Consider the following 21003-nt stretch of genomic DNA (forward strand, 5'->3'; position numbering starts at 1 on the left):
ACTTATAGAAATGAACAATCACATCCGCCAGGAAGTGAAAGCGATGGCCCCGTTGACCATCCGGCAACTGTGGAATCGTGAACCTTTTTTCCCAGTTTTAATCATTTTCGGGTTGGACTTTTTCTGTTAGTCGTGGTCGTGGAATTTCCCATTAAAATCGGAATAATTCGATTACCTGTTTTCTTTGTCGCCAGGTGAAACTTGTTCTTCCGTTATTCATTTTGTTTTCCGTAATGGAACTTGAAAATGGAAAGGAAACACGTGGAAATCCGCCAAAACGTCGTTGAACCCTATGTTTTACCATTTACCGTACTCTGCTGTTGATATGCATTGAATTAAACAACCATGAGCAATCGATAGAGGAAAGTGTCCGACATGTTGGAAAATAACAGCCCAAAAAAGAGGAGAGAGAAAAAAAAGTTAACCGCGACAGTTATCACTGCTGTTGGGAGAGGGAGCCGTGAGTATATCCTGTCTGCAGCTCGTGTAGGTTTATTCGCACGCAACCCATCAGAAAAAAAAACTTTTAATTTTTGTTTTCTTCTCTCCAGAGAAAACAGGCGTTTTTGTATTCCGTTTTATTTTAAATTCCCTAATAGGGAAGCAGACGTGTCACTATAAGTCCGTTACACCCGAGCTCATGTAAATGCCGTTTAACCGCCTGCAGGGCTATATGTAAAATATTGTTGCATAACACAAAAGTTATCACATTTTTATTTATAGCTATGAACTTTGGCTTCTACAAAACTATATGCAACAAAGCATAAAGTCATAACCATTATCATTTCAAATGGAATCATTTCAGCTTTTTAATTGCCAAATAATGAAAAGAGGAAATGGCCAGCAGTCATTATTCTGAAACTCCGCACGCACGAATGTTGGCGTAATACAAATATGGCGTTCGTGCGCAAAAAACAAGAATTGCAAGACAGTAAATGTAGTACGTATTATTTAGTAACATAAAGTAAAAAAAAAAAAAACAAAACAAAAACAAAGGACAAGTTGTAAGTGACTTGGTTGTCTGTGGCGGTGGCCTCTGCTTGAGCAGCCGGGCGTCACAAAATCGAGTATTATATTCGGTCCTGTTTTATGGTCTACCTCTTTGAATAACTGTTTCTTTTGTGCAGTTTCTCGGTGAAGAAATACAGCGTCCCTCAAGTGATGACGAGGAAGAAAAGAAAAGAAAACAAAACAACTGGTACAGAAGACCAAGTTTAATGGGTCACAGGGATCTCAGTTGTTTTCTTTCAATTCGTCTCGGTTTACTAACGTCCGAAACCATATATACACACACATCCCATTCTGCACTCACCTGTTCTACGATGACAGCCCCTCCCACCTTCCCACCTTCCCTTCCTCCTTTTCTTCTACTATTTAGACCGGAGCTTCCTAACGGATCGTCTCCAGTCCTACTCGTAACGGCTTCCCATTCGTATAAGGCTATAGTGCTCTTGCTCGTTCCTCACCAGTATTTTTTAACTGGCTCTCTGCGTTGGTTCTTTTTAATCATTTCAATTTTTGTTGTTTTAAACTTAGTCGCCAATTAATTTGATTACGTGTTTTCGAAAATAACAAGCAAAAGACAGTGATTGAAAAAACAAAAAGCGGTTCACGGCTATTATGAAATCTTGTTAACGGATCGCCAAATTTCCAGCATCCGTCGTTAGCCAGGTGAGAAAATCGGAATCGAACTTTAATACATTCATATTGTTTTAGATTGCCATGTAATTTAGTTAAGAGGACTACTTGGGCGTGTGTGTCGAATGGATGTTGGTGTATCGCATTTACGGCAAAACTTAATTGACCCTCGTAAGGCGAATATAATGGCAAAAAAAAAAGAAAAAGAAGGTCTTTAATTTTGTGATGGCTCGAGCCAGGAAATGCGAGAATGACGTCGAGCTAGGCGGAGCCAACAGGTTAAGACGTTGGGGGGTTCAAACGATGTTCCCCATCGGTGTGGCATGTTAAACATGTTAGCATGGCGCAACGTTATAGCAGTATCATCTTATTTCAAGCGAACGTGCACGTCCTTGACCTTAACCTTCAACGCCAAGAAAGATGTTCCTCTAAAAACTGGGAGTTTTAAACCCAATCCCGGTTTCCAATTTCCCTCTCGCCCTTTCTCCCATTTCACCTGTTAGCGGCGCTTTGAGCAAGGCGGGCGTACCTGGAGAAAAGCTAACGGTACTATTGAAAAAGAGTCGAGAATGCCTTATGAATTTATAACAGACCAAACGGGGAGGGAGGGGGGGCAGAACGTTGCTTCGGTATTCTCAAACGTCTTTGTTTACAAACAAAAAAACCTTCTCCGGATTTGGATGGTTTTACTTGATTGGGTTATATACAAGCAACAAAAGTAAAAGAGAAAATAATAATGGTAGTCTAATGATTTAAAAAAAAATGTTCACCTGTCGTAACTTTTCCTGCTTTGAAAGAGATAGTTGAGTGACGCATAGAAATATTTGATCTCCGACATTGTAACCCAGGAAGGGAACGTACCAAATTCTTTAGAGGGCATTGACCTCTCTGTCCTTTTATATATCTTTTTAAAAATTTGTTATTATAAAATATTTTGATTTCCTTAACTTATTATTTTTAAAAGTCCCCGTTGACCAGCGGTCATTTCTATTTTCTTTTTCCTATTTCCCATCGTTGGAATCCAGACAGTTTTTTTTTTCCACGTGTCCCCCCCTTTTTTTTTTCTCAAACCACAACCACGAAGGAAATTGTTGGTATTCGTTTTTTTTTTTAATTTATTTTCCAGTGCTTTGAGCAATTTCCATGTTGAATTTTGACAAGCTATGTAGCTAGGCAAGAATTCTTTTTTGGCATCAAATCAATTTTTAGAAATCTTTGCACTCTTCTCGGGTTGATGGCATCAGTCAGGCATGGTAAGAATATACGAGACAGACCTGTGGCACCGGTACCGTTTTCCAACTTATTCGGGAGTAACAGGTTTTAGTTTTGCTTGTTTTTGCTTCCTCATTGTTTCTTTTCAATCATTCGTCTTCTTCAAAATTTTGCGTCAATGTGAAAATAAGGACGTAACGGCACATCAAAGCCGAGGCTCCCCAATTCTGCAAAGGACCGATGCGAAGCAGCAACAAGTTTCCGGATGCGTGAATGATGTGTCATGCGATGCGTGTGGTATTTTATTATTATTAATTTTTTTTTTTAAATAGTACCTTATGTATGTGTGAATAAGAAACTGGTTATCTGATGACGAGGATACCCATTATCGGCCCACTAGCAACAAACCTAATATGGATGGGAAACTTTAGCAAGTCTTACAACAAAAGTCGTTAAATCTACCGTTAAATAAAAACGAATCTTAAAATAAAAATTTAGATTTCAAAATTTGATATTCTTCTGGCACCGTGAAAAGCTAACAGCAGTTTTGATGAGGAAGTGGCTCAATAACGTTCCATCGCTTCAAAAGAGAAGACTAAACAAATAGGAACTATGTCTCCGACAGTTGTCTATAGACGATGTCCAAAGGTTTGTTTAGTAGAAGAGGGGACCTGAATGACGTCGAAGTTGAACGACAGTAGCTAGGGTTGACCCACTAACTCACGCCACTTCTCTTTCGACGATCTTTCTCTTGCGTTAATGTCCAGCAATTGTTTAGAATCGCTATCGACAAAAGTGAACCAGCTCTTTTGCCATACTAAGCTTTGTGCCACATTCAAAAGTTCATCTGCCACTAACAATGAGGTCTGTGCATCGTTGACTTCCTTCCCCCGCATTTCACCCAATTCTTAAACGATTTATTGGTCACGAGAACGTCGAACTTGCGTACTGTAAAAACTTACTGAACGGAAGAGAAATAGAGCGGCTCGCTTTCCTGCCTGACATCTCGATCAGGGGAAATTTATTTACCTTCCTGTAACAAAATGAAAAAAAAAAATAATAATAATAACAATGACGGGAAATGGTTGTTTGTTGTTTGGTTAGAATGAACTTCAAGAAAAGAGTAGCAGCTGTCGTCTTGGTTACGGCAATGTTGACCGCAACGGTGTACTGCCAGCAGCAGAAACAATCGCCGTTGTCATCGGCCGTACGTCAACAACGACCGGCAGCGGCAACGGTTCCACCACCCGCAGCCATCAAGAAGGAGGGGTCCAATTTCGACCAGCAGCGGTTGATTGCATTGTTCGGGTCAGAGGCTCAACCGGTATATGGTAACCGGGATCCTACCACTGGTCGAGTCGTCCTCGAAGCGGCTCCGAATAACCCGGCTCCAACCGGAAACCGGCCAGCCAATCGATTCACTCCGCCAGCTGACGATGCCAAAGAGGAAGTTCCACCGGTAGAGGCCGAAGATGCGATCGATCGCAAGGATACCAGAGTGCCAGAAACGAATGAAATCAATCCTTTCGAATTGCTTCCGCCTCAGTTTCACGATTTGCTGAACATTCCCCTTCATGATTATGGCAATGGAACCACTTACAATCCTTACGACAAATTCAAACTGCCTCTCAAGAACAAATACCCGCTCGTTTCCACTGGATACGCCAATACCAAGTATCAGGGTTCACCCAGTACGACGACAGTTAAACCAATCAAATCTGCCAGCCAGCCGGTGAAGTCTAGCGCTGGTCAAGCGCAGAGTGGCTACGATTACGACTACGATTCAGCGGACTACGCTCCAATCAAAACTACCCGAAGGCCTTCGTCGAAGCCCAAAACGACGACGACGACAATCAGGACGACAACTGTAGAAGATCAGCGTTATCAGGATCAGTATTCAAACAGACCAACCACTAAAAAGCAAAGAGTCCGTCCATCGGCTGACGTTCCAAAAGAACCTGAAACTTTTGATTATCGACCAAATTACCAAGCTGAAAGTACACGCAAACCATTAGCCCGGCCTCAGAGTTACGACGATACGCATTCAGATGAAGGCCCATCGACCCACAGACCGGAGAAAAGACCGGAGAACAGGCCATACAGACCAGAGACTAACCAGGAATACGTACCAGACAACAGACCAGATGGCAGACCAGATAGCAGACCAGACAACAGACCAGACAACAGACCAGATAGCAGACCAGACAACAGACCAGACAACAGACCAGACATCAGACCGGATAGCAGACCAGACAACAGACCGGACAGTAGACCAAGCCAAAGGCCTTCTGAGTTTTCCTACGAAGAGACATCACATCAACCTGCAGGTGATGATTGGCCTCCTCGCCAGGAAGAGTTTAAGCCGTACAAGCCAAGTAGCCGTCCAGCGTTTGACGGATTTAGTCCGTACAAACCAGACAGTCGACCGAAACCAGCCAAGGAGGAAAAAACACCCACTCATCCACCGAGACCGAATTATTCGGTAGTTGCAGGGTTGGACAACAACGATCGCGAGCCCATTTTTACACCCCACCAGTCGTATCGGCCTCTTTCTGACGACCATATAGCCGAAATCAAAGTGACACCGAAGCCATTTTTCGCTGCGAATGAAAATCAGAACTTCGGTCAACAGCAACAGCCGCAGATCACTGTCGGACAAGTGGACGATGTGCCCGACATCATCTACGATTACGATGATGAACGTAGCAAAGGGGAAGGTGTCCTGTTCATGTTTGACAATGGGCCTTCTGGCGTAGCTTCCGGCCCGGATTTGTCCAGCACATCGGGCGTGACCCAGAAACCAGCAGCTGTCACGCAGAGTCCTGTGGCCAGCCCTTATCCAACTGTGGCCAGTCGAGATCCACGACCACCGCAAATTTTCAGCCCAGCCTTCCGGCCTTCTGCTCCCGTTCGTCCCTCATCGGACAGTTCGTTCCTGCCTCCTCTGCCATCCAATCAGAGATTGCCAGACAGTTGGAATTCATTCCCTCAGCAGAAACAGCAAGTCGGCAACGATTCACCTCGCCCACCGTTCCGGTTCCCAGCCGATCATCAACAGAACGCCAAAGAGAACCAGCCACCCAATATCCTGCCACTCTTCCGTCCTAATACGAACCCGACAAACGAATTCCAGTTTATCAAGCATCCGCAACAGGTTGAATTCAACAGACAGCAAACGCATCAGCTACAACCAGGACAACAGCCAAACTTACGGCCGAATGGACAAGGAAGTCCATTGAGAGAACAGCGACCAGGAACAGTTAATCCGCTTCCTTCCGCTTTGCAATCGCCATTTTCTTCCATCTCTCAAGCGGTAGCCAACTTCTTCGGTCGTCGTTCGGGGCATTCGACAGGTACCCAGCGATCCGGTAATTTAAATCCGACAAAGAAAATGGATCGTTCCGGCATTGCGGAGCCCGCTGACACGGAAGCGGACCTGGACATGGCAGAAAGCAACAGTGGCTCTTTCGTTCTTTTCAGCCGACCAGATCAGCCATTGTTACCTTCACCCATCTCCGTTGATCGGTCTGGATTAAGCCTCCAGCTTCCGCAGCAACAATTACCTCCAAATCTGGGTGCAACTCCGGCTGCTACGCATCCGCAAGTAGTTGGAATTCGGGCATCGCCGGAAGATGGTGCTAGCAAACCACCAGCTTTCTACGTTTACACTACCCACGAGCTCGAGCAAGGAAAACCGCCCTACCTCGTCGTTGGCCCTGTTCTTTCCGGTCCGCCGAACGTGGCCGGCGCCCAGTTAGTTCACTCTGTGCCCGCCACTCCCATTAATTCTCCTGGAAGCCAACGACGAAGCGATTTTTTGAACGATGCACCCAACCGTCCGAATTCTCTGTCATTCCCAACATCTAATCAAGAAGAAACCCTGGCTCCTCGTCAACCTGAAATTGCCCCCGTCCGGAAACCATTTTTCCCTATTTCTTCCGGAAGTAATAACAAAGAAAGGCCCGACCGTCTTCCGTCTGGATTGTCTCCACCTCGTCAAAACCCACCTCCTCATCGTAGACCTCCTCCAGGATTTTTATTCCCAGAGATTCCATTGGAGGCAGACTCAGTTCCACCGCAAGGCATCAGCCCCGTATCGCAAGGCATTCCGCCTCCGCGAGTTCCGTTGAATCCTCACAAAGACGTCGCTTCGCTGTTTAGTAACCCGACATTGCTCCATAGTCGGCCAAGCGAAGAAGCTGTCGTCCAGGTCACTCAACAACCGAAGGTGCCAGAGCAAGCTGTGGCTGTTAAGAATCCTGATCCACCCGTCGGCGTTGCATCCGTTTTGAGCGTCCCGCTATACGAAACGACGGTGACGAGCACAGTGAAACCGCCCAAACGGAAGACGACCAAGTTACCATCACGGACGACTACGGCGCCTGCTTACATGGAATCATTCAATAACCAACAGCCAGTCACGTATGCAACTATCCAGCAAGAGGATGGTAAGCAGATTGCCGTTGTTCATCCAGCGTACATAGTTACGTACAAGAGCCAGCCTGGACCACCGGAATTGCTCGACTTGGACGCTCCTTTCGTGCCTTCGGTGGAGAGTCCGTCGGAAATCGGGGAAATGTCCAGCATTCCTTTCGAGAAATGGCACGCCCTACCGCAAGAAATCGAACGTAAAGGTGAAGAGTCGCCCAAAGAGACTAGCCATCGTGGTGTAGGAGACAGTAGCCAAATCGGTCATCAATCCAGTGGAAGCGATCAATTAAAATATTACGGGGGATTTCTCCCACTCGTCCCCGGACAGAAATGATTCAATTGAAGAAACTTAAATTATGATCTGATTATTTGTTGCGCTATTTGTTTGTTTATGACAGTTTGATATAAAAAAAACAAGAAAAAAAAAACGTTCTCTTATTCTTTTTTAAAGCCGATATTTTTTATTTATTGGGTTTTCTTTAGTTCGATTTGGTTAATGTTGGGCGCATTCGGTGGCATTCTTTATTTATGTTTCTTCAACCATTGTGTTTGATTGGTCTGGCCAAAATTTTCATTACGTGGCCGCCTACAACCATCACTTGCGAATTTGCCTCTTTGTTTATATATTTCCCAACAGAACGTCATGATTCACAATACACAGAGTCAGTTCACTTGTACTTTTTCCTATTTCCAGAGTTACAGTTGTATTTTCTTTTTTAAATTATATCCTTTGTTGTTGGTTTTGTAGCTCTGCTCTAGTCTCTACTCTCTAGAGCTTAAACGGACTGCGCAAGTCGCGTTGCTGAACCGTATATAGTCATGCGCGCTGCTAGGGGTATCGCTCAATAATGTCAACAAATAGAATGAACTGAAGTGATTTGTTCAAGAACGTAAACGACAAATTCGATGTTCTTGTAACTGATATATCGGCGATACGTTGCTAAAAAATCTGTGTTTACCTGATTGTGTTAACGCAAAAATAATAAGGAGCATAATATTCGCAGTTACCATGTCCATTTTGTCAGAAAAATCGTATTTTACGTATTCTACAGTCCCTCAAGATGACCGTAATGTCGAATCTGGATACAAAACAGCTTTCGATTACAAATCAATTTTCTCTTACGATAGCGCGTTTAAGGACAAGGATGGAAGTGGGCAAAACAGTGCTTCTGGGGAAAAATGTTCAGAAGACATCACTTCAGAAGGATTATCCGAAAAAGCCATTGCTGCTCTTGCTTTAGCTTTCAGCTATCTCTTCATATTTTTTACATTACCAATTACTGTCTGGTTTTGTTTCAAAAATCTCCCTCAATGGGAAAGAATTGTTATTTACCGCTTGGGAAAACTCATAGGTGTCAGGGGACCTGGTAATGTATTTCTAATTCCTTGGCTAGATTGCTCTACAAAATTAGACTTACGTACTCAGGTTATATGTCATCCTCTAAAACAGGTATTACTGTTACATAAATTTTCAAAATTTTTATTAATTGCTGATAATTGTGGAATTTTTACCTGATCCATTTTGTAAACAGTTCCTCACAAAAGATCAAGCCATTGTTGAAGCAGCATGTAGTGTTTTTTATAGAATTGGTGACCCAGTTCGATATATTAGCAATGTACAGGATCCAGAACTCAAAGGACTGAAAATTCTTGCAAATGCTATTGTCATGAAACGGTTAGAAGCCGCTGACGCCAGAGAATTTCAAGCTGCCAGGAAAGCTGTCATAGAAGAACGCATACTGAAAGAGCTCAACTCCATCACTACTCCATGGGGAATTGAAATTAGTTCAGCACATATGTACTTCATCCTAAATCATACTTTAAACTTAAAAACATTCATTTGATGTAATTGTTTTTATTTGTTCCCGTAGTGAGAACATTAGGACTCTCAAAGAAGCTCAGCCAGTTAATGCTTTCATGAATGTTATGCAACAAATGGGAATTAATTTTGGTTCCGGGGATGGAGCTACGGCCGGTCCAGCCGTCCCCCCATCGGTTTCGGTAGCAGATGTCGGAATGGTTATTCAAGATGAATTGCGACCAAAATCAAAAAACGCCATCAAACTTAGACGGATATTGGATGAAGGTCCCGGCGTTTTAGATAATCCTGTTGTTATCTGTTTCAAAATTGGGAATGAGGATGTAATTTACGCCGATTTTACTCAAGGAAAAGGTAAGAGGAACATTTTTATGCAAACGTGTCCATAAACTTGAACGGCCACCAACATTTACGTTGAGCGTAGGCCAAGTATATGAAGGTATATTTTCGGGAACTGTCGGCATCACGCTGAGCCTCCCTCAAGAACTTTTCGATTCTCTGATGGACGGCGCATCACAGTCACAGTTTTTACAAGCCTACCTTGAAGGCCAAATTACAATTGACGGAGACATGCAAACTCTTATGCAATTGCAAAAATTGCTACCAAACATGCAAAGTACTTGAACAACACACGCCTTCATTAAAGGTAACCAATTCTCACAAATCTAGTCATACATACCTTCCTTTATTTGATGCGGATTGTCCCTTCGAGGACGTGGGCCACTTGGCCTGTTAACTTGACCCGCTGTTCCACAATTTCAATGTTTAAATCACCTCCTCGTTTTGAGCACTGTCTAGCTATTTATGTAAAGATCTATTGCGTTTGTTACGATTAACTAATAAATCTTAGTAAGTGTCCTACCTCGAAAGTGATGCTTATTATAAACTGTTTGCCAATACGGAGCGAGTACTGTATGAGCAGATCCGGTAACTGGGTCTTCGGGAATACCAACCCAAGGGGCAAAATAGCGGCTATAAAAGTCGAAGTTCTCTTTGTCGTTAGCTTGCAGGGTAACTATCACCCCTTTGACCACACCACTCTTCTCGACGGCTAGCAGATCTTGCAGAGATGGGCTTAAACTTTCCAAGTCTTGTCTGCATGTAATGACGGAAATCAGAAACGTAAGTAACGTATTATTATAGTATAGATCACTGTTTGCTACGCAACAAGCTACCGATGCATGCCAGCATGCTCTTGCACCGCACCCGACGCTGACGCAAACCTGCGACTGTTAACAAACCTATTATATTTATCGGCTAGGCGCAAGAGTAATTTCTTGGTTGTGGCAGAATGTTGAACTTCTTGGATTTCAAGATTGCCAACGACGATGCGTACAATATCTGGAAGATTTTCTGCTTCATACGGAGCAGGAGGATTTATAGGGAAATCCAGAGTAATAGATGATTCACCTTCCTGAATGGCTTTTAGGATTCCACTGCGTGTTTTAAATTCTATAGTTTTCTCTTTGTTTCCTGTCATACAAAATAGGAATGGGTAGATATGTTACATTAATGAAGGCTTGCACTCTCTTTGATAAAAAACAGGTTATATAATGACTTGCCTAGTTTGTGAAAAATAACAGCAGCAGTTGCAAGTGTAGCCTGTAAAATATAATCCATATAACATATATATAATGTACATGTCATCTGTATTAGACCTACATGACCACACAAATCAACTTCATGTGATGGTGTGAACCACCGTAGCCCAAATTTTGTGCTTTTTTCAAATGTCTCACTACCATCAGTATCTATAGTAGCAAAAGCAGTTTCAGACAAATTCATCTCAGCAGCAATTTTACTTTTCAAGGTATCTGGAATATCCTATAAATATTTAATAAAGTCTTTTTTAAATCAAATGTGAGGTAAACTGCCAATTAAATCACTTACATTTTCCAAACAACAAACAGCTGCTGGATTACCAGAGAAAAGCTCGTTCGTGAACGCATCAACAACGAAAACGGTAACAGAAGATTGTTCCATGTTTGCGTTAACTCTTTGTGTCCAAACGATGATAAAATTTCAGCTGTTGCCAATTGAACAAATTTACAAGAAACTTTTTTTTTAACCACCTTTTTCCTTTTTGGAAGAGGAGGTCATCTAGCTGTCAAGAATATGCACGAAGTAGAACGTCTGCTTGCCTCTGCCGATCAGCTTCAGGAGAGGAGGGAGTTCTATTGCTCCTCCTCGCGTTGAGTTCGCAACAAGTTGTCCCGCCTCGAGGAGGGGGGACAAAATTAATCTTTTAGCTGTTGAGTATTGGCCTTGAATTTACCTAACCTAAACTTTAAAAGAAAAACAAACGCAGCTCAGAGCCACACTAGTTCTTACCTGTAAAAAAAAATATGCAAAATTCAAATACAAAACTAATGTATTATTACACGAAAGGAAACTGAGAAGATCATTGCAATTTACATTAAATAAGAAACAATTTGAAATCGCTGTACGATACGATCATGGCATTACAATGCCATACCCGAAAACCAGTAACACAGTTCAGTTGATGAAAACCAAACCAGAACGATAAAGGATTTCATCGATCTCCAAATGTAGGAGTTCCATCGGTTTATAAAATTTTATGTTTTCGTCAAGTGAAACGTGCTGCAGTTCTTTTTTCACCTAAAATTGCCGGCAGTTTGAACTTTGTCGCTTGTTTCCATGAATTTGATGACCATTTGAGTGTTTTTTAATCCTCTGGTACTCGTAACAGCCTGTTGCATTAAGCGGTAGAAACAATGAAGGATTTTGAAAAATAGAATAAAAGAAAGAAAATGCACTAAGTCTACTCACGTTTGCAGTTAATTTAAGAAACTCGTAAAACTTTTTCAAAACAACGATCATTTGTGTAAATTTCTTTTCTGGAAGTAGTTCTTTGACTTGATTTTCATATTCCTTTACGGAAAATAATCAGAACTATTAGCAATGTTGATCTAAAATGCGACAGTAGAGAAACAACAAGAAAATTTAATACCGTATTGTTCATCACAACATATCCTAATAATAGTGCGACGTATGCAGCGACCATGCTGTCTTCCATGTGTCGACCTGCTTTATGCAATACTGAAAAAAAAAGAAAATATGTAACTTTATTCATACTGATAATTTTATGAGGGAGTTATGGAAAAACGACTTACATTTCTTAACTGTTTCTTCCATGGCATCTTCTTGCGTTTTTCCGGTATTATTTGATGGAGGTTCACTCGAACCTGTAAATTGAACCAAATAAACATTGTTTTTAAAACCTCCTCAGTTCACTAACCAGTAGGGGTAGGTTTAGCTGTACCAGCATCAGTTTGATCAGGTTTACCGTCCAAAATCTCGTCAGTTCGCGCTTCTTCTAAACGAGCACTGTCTTCCTTTCTAATGAAAAGGTCAATCAAAGCCCTTATGGCTATGGTTTTGTTGCCCATTTCGTCTTCGCCATTGACTGGAACTGTGACGGTCATCAGTCGATCGCGGTTGCTTGAAGAGCGCTCGACCAAATTGATCAATATTCCTAATGCCTGATAAGAAAGGTGGAAAAACCAATTAAGCGGATTCCTTGGAAACGTAAATTAATACATTGACACTAATATTAGTATGAAATTAATCCACTATACCAGAGTCATAACATCAAAAGATTTATCTTCGGGCAGACATAGTGATGTCTGAAGAAGACACACAAAAGTCGTATCCCACGTAAGGGATTTATTTCCGTAAACTTTACTACCAACGGCTATGGGAAAAAAAATAAAACAACATAACGATTTTGAAACAGAAACGCCATAGAGATACCAGAATAACTTACAGTCATCGTTGCTATCGTGAGTAAGATTCATTACCACCTTCATCAGATTGGAAAGAGTTTCGCTCAGGAGATTGCTCAATGAAACCTTACTTCCGGCTGGCCAAAATACCGCAACTTCTCTACAAAGCAGCATCAGCAGATTTAGAGTGCCATCGACCAGACGTCCGTTGGAGAACTCCATTAAGTAATTCTGATTTTCCTCATTTTGGAATGTCACCTACCATTTGGGGTGCGAGAGAAAGAAGATTTAACGTGTGAATCTTGATGCTGAACAACGAACAAATTTGAATAAAATAACTTACATTTTCTAAAACCCTCAGGCATCGATCAACTTTTTTAAGGGCATCAAGTCGACATTTATCCCATTCCCAATTTGAGATTCCATCGGATGGAGAGGTGAGAACGGCTGTACAAACGGTCACGGTTTGGATAATATGATCGAGACCACCTAGAACACGCAGCTCTTCTTTGAACCATTCGCCGGCTTTTTTCGAAGTCAAGCTTAAGAGTGTTTCCATAGCAAGCTGGGCAGCTGTTATATGATCAAGCTGCAAATGCGGAGCGTGGCCCTTACGAACCATTTCTTCGCACAGTTCCCGTACTTTAAGCTTATTTTTTTCTAATTCTTTGCCTTCCATCGGATCAACCTGACCTGCAACCATTTGAAGACACGATATAGCATGAAGGGATTTCATATGGTTAAACTATAAACAGTTATCTTACCAGCATCGATTTCGAGAAGGTTAAGCATAAGTTCTAGGCTGTCACGGTCCAAGTCCATGTTTAGTCGATCTTGAGTGAGAACAAACATGATACACGACGTGCATAGGGCAACACTCTGTAAACGGAATCATTAACAGATAAGTTACGATTATTTCTTAGATCGAGATGACTTTCAATACTCACGGCTTTTGAAGGAGCATCCTTGAGCGCTTTGAAAAATTTTGCTACTGTAGAATGTGCTCGAAGATGCATTCGGAAAGCAGGTTCCATGCACTTTGAGGCTAGGCTCATGGCAGAAAGACATCTGTAGAAACAATAGGACAAAAACGAATTTGAGTATAATTAAAGGATGGATACGCAATAAGCTCTACAGACCTCGTGGCTGTAGGGTTTCGATCTTGAAGTGCATCAAGAATGTAGTCAACATCGTCATTAAATTCTTGAAACTCCCCAGATTCTTGTATCTGATGTGCTTTTTTTACGTTACGCACCACCGTATAATAATCTTTGACTTTGCGAGGGCAGCGCACGCTACTATTGGCCTCTGAGAGTTCTTCTCCGTCGAGTTCCGAGGAATGGGCAAGTTTCTGGGGCACTGAGGAAAGAGAATTCGAAGACAATGCACCTAAACGAGAAAGTTTAGGAGGTGGTCCCTCTGGCTCATCCCCTAACTCGTCCCAAGGTGAGGAGTGAGGATGTTGCTGATCTTCTGGGGACAATCCTGTCGATGATAACAGAGCAGCGGCGGCTGATACACCGTCAGATTCTGTCGACGCTGCTTTCCGTGCGTCATCCTCATGCCAAGTGTGACGATAAAGAGCGAGACCTTTCTTGCCTTTGGCAGCAACTGAAGATTCACCTTTAACCAACGAATTTTTGTCCACTGGAGGCTGTGTCGAGATGCCTCGACTCTTAAAAATACTCGACTTCCTTTGGTGATGTTGAACAGTTGGCGGAGGAATTGCAGACGAGTCTATGCTAGCTATTTCTTCCTTGTGCACTGTTATGACATCATCTGGAATGACTGGCTTCTGAAAGGTCTCTTCCTCCTTTCAAAAATATATTAATGTAACACTGGAAATGTTTTCAAAAAAATTTACCCATCGGAAGACACACTTACTTCAATGGATGGACAATGCTCTGGACTTTCTCTCTTTATAGGTACTTCCGGAGATATTGCCATTTTTTCTTCTGTTGGAACATCAACAACTTTCTCGGGGCATTCCACTGGTAGTGAAACCTCTTCTTTGGGCATTTCTATGACGGGAGGAGTAACAATCTCACTTGTTTCCTTATCGGGTTCAGTTCCCACTTTGCTTACAAAAGCATTCGTGTCATTCCGACGGATTATACGAAGCTTGATCGGCGGTTTACATTCTTCTTTGCTATCGTTCAAACTTTCAACACCATTATTTCTTTCCAACTTTTCTTCTTTTTCATCGAGGTCGGTTTCCCTGACTAAGGTCAAAGGTTCTTCCAGTTCTGAATTTGCAGCTTCAGCTTCTTCTTCTTCTTCTTCTTCTTCACCTTCGGACTCTGATTCACCTTCCCATTTAGCCCGCTTTCGTTTGCCACGGCCACCAGATTGTTGTCCTCGAACGGAACGGTTGTTTTTGACTCGGCGTCTTCCGCGTGGCGCTACTCCTCTTCCGGGATTGGGTTTATAGCTTGTCGCAACGGCAGATCCACGTGGACTCGTTACTCGAGCCCCTTTCGGGCGTCCTCTTCCTCGCTTTGTTGTAGTTTTGGATGTCGGTGATGTGTACGTAGGGGAGAGATAACCTACTCCACCAGACGATGCTGGGTAGAAATTGGCACTACCAAGGATTTCACCGTGGTTTGATGGATAATCAACAAAATTTGATGATTGAGATGAATTTTGTACATTTGAGGTGTTTTTTGTAACATCTTCCACTGCCCGCGATTTAAAAAATTTTCTCGGTTTAGGTTGAGCTGTACAATTGGTAGTCGTATTCACACCAGGTTCAAAATTAAAGGCATCTAGTCCAGTGTTTAAAGCTGTTGATGTGTGACTTGTCAATCCATATTCTACCGGTAGGCATTTGACAGGGCTCATCCCTCTTTTACCTACATAATCAGATTGTTAAACTGTGGAACAGCAGTAGTTCCTGCACATTCTTACCTGTTTTACTACCATTTACTTGGCTACTTCTCAGTGATGTAAAAGATGTGGTTCCCCACTTGCCCACAACTCCAGCAGATTTTGAAGCGGAGGGTCTTTTGTTATTATCAGTGATCACTTTATCAAATTGAATACTTGCTACAGGGGCAGATGCTCCTCGTTTGCCGTAGGTCTTGTTATGTTTTGACATTTCTGCAAATCACTTTTAATTTTGTTGTGGTCAACTAGGCTGCTTGTAAAGTGAAAACGGAGAATTTTTTTTTTCGAATTATTTTTAACTGTACCTTTTATTCACATACTACTGCATTCACCATATATTTTGTACTTCAGAAGTTCGTGGCGCGTACTGCAGTCTGACGAGTGACGACAGACGCCAACGGCTCGTGTTGAACGACAGCGTCTTATTAATGTATCGGTAATCCAAATGGTAAACATGTGCCTCAATGACAGCTTATTAGTACACGCATAAAAATTACTGTCATAGCTTCAAAATAGAGTAATTGAAATTAGATAAAAACCAGGCGCTGATAATTTTTATGATCACAGTTCTTTTTATCAGACATCAAGAGCGGTTGTAACATAAAGTGCCACCTAGAAGGCAAAATTTGTACTATCAAGACTGTCATTATGCTAGTTGTATCTTTTCATATATGCATATTGTTCTCATATTTTTATAACATGATTTGCTCCAGAATTGCAAGCATTTTGCTCTAATAATTATTGACAAGACCGGTTGAAATTGTCCCTTCCAGTAAAGGTCTTCGTACATTTTGTGATTTGTAGTAATTAGATTTAAATTCCGGTAAGGTTGGTTTCCATAGGATGAATTAACGACAAAGTTCATAATGGAAGGTCAGGAGGCTCGGTGGCCGAGGATTAACTTTTACCCACGGCAGCTTTTTGTTTTTTTCTGTTCCCCTTGCTTTAATGCAGTCTTTGTGTTACCAAATAGTTAACCACAGAAAACTACACGGGAAATGAGCAAATGACTCAAAGTGAAAGTGAAAAATCAATTGGAAACATTACTCAGTATTCTAACGGAAAGAGTTACACGGTAAACGAGTCGTTTCTTCCATTATTAAAAATAGCAAATTTTGCATTAGGAAGTTTTTAAAAGTTTGAGCTATTTAACCTGATAAACAGCGGTTAACCAGTTAAACGTGGAGGTCACCTATAATGGTGGTAAACATTCCGGTATACTCGTCTGCTAAAAAGGAAAGAACGAAAACAGTGTACCAGCACCAGTGGCTGTACTGGTCTTTTGCTTCATCTGTCGTTGGTACAATTGCCAGCATTAAAAAATAAACGACTATATCATCCAAAAAAAGGCATTGACATGAGTCTCCTATTGTTAAACCTGAGCAAACGGGAGTTTCTCAAAACATACAGTTGCCATAAAAGTATTCATATTCTGAGTAATACAAAACAAAGGGAAATATGTGGGTTATTGCCACTGCTCGAAAAGGGTGGAAGCAAACATCAAACTGAAGGTTTACCCTTTCAACAAATTCGACGGCTCCAATACAAAGATTTTGGTCATCGTCCAACGCCTACATCAAAGTTTAGTGGAATTTACTATGGTATTATTGGTTGCGGAATGTTTTTGGCACTTTTCTGGGATGTTCCAATCATGTAAGTTTGTAGTCATACTAGTCATACTAGATAAGTAGCAAAACTTTTTGTAAAATATTAATAATTGTCTTGTTTAACATACCAGGCTGTTTAAAAAAATCAAGGATTCCATCAAGCCTCCAAGGGTTGATGCTGCTTCTCTAAATGAAACAGACCAGGATGCTGAGCACACTGAAGTTGAAGAGCAAAATGATAGTGTTGTAAAATCTTCAAAGAAGTCAAAAATTGGCTTCAGAGAAAGAAAAATCATTGAGTATGAAAACCGAATTCGACATTATTCAACACCGTAAGTTAAAACTCATTTTTAAAAAATAAATGAAGGGTTGAGGGCAGTTGCCCACCACAATTTTTTCACATTAATTAATTAATTGTTTAATAATGCTGTATGTATTTTTGTTTCTTAGATAATTTCTTCAGCTTGGGGTAGTAATTTCCTTTCAAGTGTACTGTATGCAGTATTTGGCATACCAATATAATTATTCAGTTTATTACATAGCTTTGCATGACTATTTTAATCAGCTAGTCCATATTCCACATCCCCCATGTTTTGATTTTGGGGTTAATCACTTGGGTCCAATGCAGTCCGCCCTCAGCGTTATAGATCCGGACGTTTTTGTTTTTTTTGTCTTTCTGTGGTTTCAAGTTATTTTTGTTCCTCTTAAACCAATGTATCAGTAGGTAAAGCAGTAAAAATTTTATGTACAGTTGCATTTTTTTTTATAAATGTGCAATTGGATCCTAAATAACCGAAGATATTCGAATTCTTCGACGTTTTATTTTTTTATCTCCTGTAAAAATGTCTCAAAAGTATTCTTCTTCATCAAGGGACAAAGTTTTTCGATACTTTGCCAGCCTTCAAGTTGTACAATCCCATGGAGAAGCAGAGGTTTACATGACACCAGATGATTTTTTAAGATCCATTACCCCTGGAATGAAACAACCTGATGGTACTGAATATTAGTAAAATTCTACAGTTACAATAGCGATTGAATGACAAACACTCGATGCTTTATTTGCTCAAAGGGCTTGGACTTGACCAATTTCGACGTTATGATCCTAAAGTAAGTATTAAATGTAAACAAAACGTATAACAAATGAATGCCTAACAATTATCAACTGTAACCCTTCTTTTTAATTTATTCGTACACTAATAAATATCTTCCTATCTGCGTGAATGCCTGATGATGAAATGAAAATGGCGATTGCGTTAACTGCAGATCATGACTCAGGTGCGAAATGCTTTGTACATATATCAATCTTTTAAATTTCCATTTTACCTTTTTCATTTACTTATTTATTTCTAGATTTTTTTTTGTGTGCATGGATTCTTAAGTTGTTTCTCAAAGTAACATTGCATAAATTTCCCTTGTATAGACAATGACTGAGCAGTTAATCGGTGAGCTTGGTTTACGGGAGGATAGCGTCTTCTTAAAGCTCGGCAGTTCGGGACTGATTTCTTTTTCTGATTACATATTTCTTCTGACTCTTTTATCAAGTAAGTTGTTAATTATTTCAAGTTTACATTTTTTAGTCTAAAGAACAGTAATTTTTGCCAAATAGCTTCCAGTCGGCATTTTGAAGTTGCTTTCCGGATGTTTGACTTCAATGGCGACGGGGACGTTGATGCTGAAGAATTTGATCAGGTGGCCACCCTTTTGCGACAGAATACGACCCATGGGTCAAGACATAGGGATACTACAGGAAACAGCTACAAGGTAACACAATCAATGTTGATTCTCTGGATGAAGCAGAATTTTAAAATCTTATAAATAGGGTGTGAATTCTGCCCTCAGTACCTATTTTTTCGGACCGAATCGTGACCAAAAGTTAACGATTGACAAATTTCTCGATTTTCAAAAGCAGTTAAAAGAGGAAATTTTAACTCTTGAAGTAAGTTGTACAATTCAATGAATTTTAATTTCTGAATTATTAACCTAATAAAACCATAAACTAGTTCCGTCGAAAAGGCTTAAGTGACAACGCAAAGCTATCTGAAGTCGATTTCGCCGAAATGCTCCTGGCTTACGCTGGTTATCCGGACAAAAGAAAGACTCGCATGATCAAACGTGTTCGTAAAGGGTAGGCCAGTGTGTTCTTAGTTTTTTTTTTTTTTTTGCTTCCCTAATGTACAACCGTATCGCTTTTGTTTAACTTGTGGATAATATTTTGACGTAGGAAAATCATTTTGCATTTGTTTTCAGGTATCAAGGCGAGAAGAACATCGGAATCAGCCTAAAAGATTATTTAGACTTTTTCCATTTTCTGAACAGTATCAATGATGTTGACACTGCGGTAAGTTTCGTATTTTCTTATTATCATTTAAATAAATAACGGAAACACATGAGGGAGTATGTCAAACGTGCTACATTATTTAACATTTTTCTTTACTTTTTCGTTTGCTGGTTTTTGCCTTTCTTGTCACAGTTAACCTTCTACCACATCGCTGGAGCATCAATCGAACCGAGTAATATGTTTACTTCCTTTTCGGAGTTGTAGTTAGGTTTCTAGCTTGATAACAGAATGAGATTAGTGTCAGAAAAAAAAAAAGTTTGACATTTCTTAGGAAAACTAAAACTTGTCACGTAGGAAACTGGTCTCATTGTTTACGTTTGGATATGACATGTTATAGTACTATGCGACGCTTATGAAGGGTTAGTACGGGCGTTCACCTTCTAGTTCACCTGAATTATTAGTTTCCAGTAACAATTGATTTTTGTCAGTCAAACCTTTTTGGTTGAATCTAACCAGGAAGTTCGTGCGATTTTTTTTTCCCTGCTGTGAACCTGATTTTAGTATTATTGGTACAGTTGCACCCAGTTACCGTTAAAATGTCACGTTTAATTTGTCTGAGATTGGAATACTCGATTTGTAATGAAGTGATGTTCTTTTATGGACAGCTGGCTTTGTTTCTGCCACGTTATTTTCATGCATGCGTCTTGTAAAGCAAGTTTAAAAATTATAATCAAAATTTTTTTGTATTTTTTAAACTACAGGTACGTTAAAGCATGTGGCGCGAACGGTGGCGCATGTCGAACTTGCTGATCACGTTGTTGAAGTGGTTTTTACGATATTCGACGAAAATCGTACGTATCTAAGTTGTATTGTTGTATTTTCTATTTCACCCAGCCTAATAGACTTTTACTATTTATAGAGGATGGACAATTGAGTAACAGAGAATTTGTTGCAGTCATGAAGAACAGAATGATGCGTGGCCTCGAAAAACCCAAAGATACCGGCTTCATTAAGCTTATAGAATCTTCTATAAAATGCGCCAAACAAACCAAACCTGCCCTATTGGATTTTTAATACTTCTGCTTTTATCTGGCTTCCTATTTATTGCGCATTTTAGGGACGGCTTAAGTGTTCAAACCTCTTTCCAGTTGTTCCAACCGTTTTGGTCTTAATATCTCAACATTAATGATTGATGTTTACCTAAAACTAGTTACAGAATTCTTCCTATGGCGATTTGCCAAGAAACTCGAGAAACCGATTCAGTATATAAAAGTTTTTTGTTTTTGTTAACAGTTTTCGAATTTTTATGATGTTCTTTGATGAATAAAAATAGCAAAGCAACGCACCTTACACTCAGTATGCCTAGTGTGTGTTGATTTCTGTATA

At 40.7% G+C, this 21003-nt stretch overlaps 5 protein-coding genes across 12 annotated transcripts; 3 read left to right on the top strand and 2 right to left on the bottom strand.

Moving 5' to 3' along the window:
* The first annotated feature begins 1394 nt into the window (after nt 1–1394).
* Nucleotides 1395–7958, top strand: LOC116922771 (titin). The gene is made up of 2 exons (XM_032929178.2): nt 1395–1671; nt 3955–7958. Exon 2 carries the CDS (start codon nt 3956–3958, stop codon nt 7613–7615), a length of 3660 nt encoding a protein of 1219 aa, XP_032785069.2. The 5' UTR covers nt 1395–1671; nt 3955; the 3' UTR covers nt 7616–7958.
* Nucleotides 7959–8106: 148 nt separating this feature from the next.
* LOC116922933 (stomatin-like protein 1) lies at nt 8107–9961 on the top strand. Its single transcript, XM_032929419.2, has 4 exons — nt 8107–8731; nt 8814–9079; nt 9153–9454; nt 9525–9961. The coding sequence occupies exons 1-4, from the start codon at nt 8291–8293 to the stop codon at nt 9722–9724; spliced, it is 1209 nt and encodes a 402-aa protein (XP_032785310.2). The 5' UTR covers nt 8107–8290; the 3' UTR covers nt 9725–9961.
* LOC116923010 (phenazine biosynthesis-like domain-containing protein) lies at nt 9121–11318 on the bottom strand. Of its 3 annotated transcripts, XM_032929535.2 has the most exons (8): nt 11173–11318; nt 10991–11096; nt 10763–10924; nt 10663–10702; nt 10276–10573; nt 9963–10195; nt 9780–9898; nt 9121–9398 (listed from the first exon to the last, which is right to left on the bottom strand). In XM_032929535.2, the coding sequence occupies exons 2-7, from the start codon at nt 11081–11083 to the stop codon at nt 9786–9788; spliced, it is 939 nt and encodes a 312-aa protein (XP_032785426.2). In that variant the 5' UTR covers nt 11084–11096; nt 11173–11318; the 3' UTR covers nt 9121–9398; nt 9780–9785. The 3 variants fall into 3 exon arrangements, with proteins under 3 accessions (XP_032785426.2, XP_045030351.1, XP_045030352.1); XM_045174416.1 differs by having other exon boundaries at nt 10991–11262; XM_045174417.1 differs by having other exon boundaries at nt 10342–10573; nt 10991–11258.
* Nucleotides 11319–11453: 135 nt separating this feature from the next.
* Nucleotides 11454–16344, bottom strand: LOC116922774 (protein wings apart-like). 5 transcript variants are annotated; one of them, XM_032929184.2, is made up of 14 exons: nt 16065–16344; nt 15754–15982; nt 14731–15698; nt 13986–14659; nt 13794–13914; nt 13611–13725; nt 13190–13539; nt 12888–13104; nt 12700–12815; nt 12360–12603; nt 12235–12306; nt 12072–12160; nt 11891–11992; nt 11454–11811 (listed from the first exon to the last, which is right to left on the bottom strand). In XM_032929184.2, the coding sequence occupies exons 2-14, from the start codon at nt 15941–15943 to the stop codon at nt 11716–11718; spliced, it is 3354 nt and encodes a 1117-aa protein (XP_032785075.2). In that variant the 5' UTR covers nt 15944–15982; nt 16065–16344; the 3' UTR covers nt 11454–11715. The 5 variants fall into 5 exon arrangements, with proteins under 5 accessions (XP_032785075.2, XP_032785077.2, XP_032785079.2 ...); XM_032929186.2 differs by having other exon boundaries at nt 15754–15985; XM_032929188.2 differs by having other exon boundaries at nt 15754–15945; nt 16038–16344.
* Nucleotides 16345–16852: 508 nt separating this feature from the next.
* LOC116922853 (calcium uptake protein 1 homolog, mitochondrial) lies at nt 16853–20974 on the top strand. Of its 2 annotated transcripts, XM_032929308.2 has the most exons (13): nt 16901–17385; nt 17471–17671; nt 18211–18332; nt 18409–18446; nt 18603–18614; nt 18760–18880; nt 18946–19100; nt 19159–19275; nt 19340–19464; nt 19587–19677; nt 19810–19849; nt 20379–20468; nt 20537–20974. In XM_032929308.2, exons 1-13 carry the CDS (start codon nt 17090–17092, stop codon nt 20689–20691), a joined length of 1563 nt encoding a protein of 520 aa, XP_032785199.2. In that variant the 5' UTR covers nt 16901–17089; the 3' UTR covers nt 20692–20974. The 2 variants fall into 2 exon arrangements, with proteins under 2 accessions (XP_032785200.2, XP_032785199.2); XM_032929309.2 differs by lacking the exon at nt 18603–18614 and having other exon boundaries at nt 16853–17385.
* The last annotated feature ends 29 nt before the right edge of the window (nt 20975–21003 follow it).

This window comes from Daphnia magna, linkage group LG5 (assembly GCF_020631705.1).
Source record: "Daphnia magna isolate NIES linkage group LG5, ASM2063170v1.1, whole genome shotgun sequence".
NCBI classification, from domain to species: domain Eukaryota; kingdom Metazoa; phylum Arthropoda; class Branchiopoda; order Diplostraca; family Daphniidae; genus Daphnia; species Daphnia magna.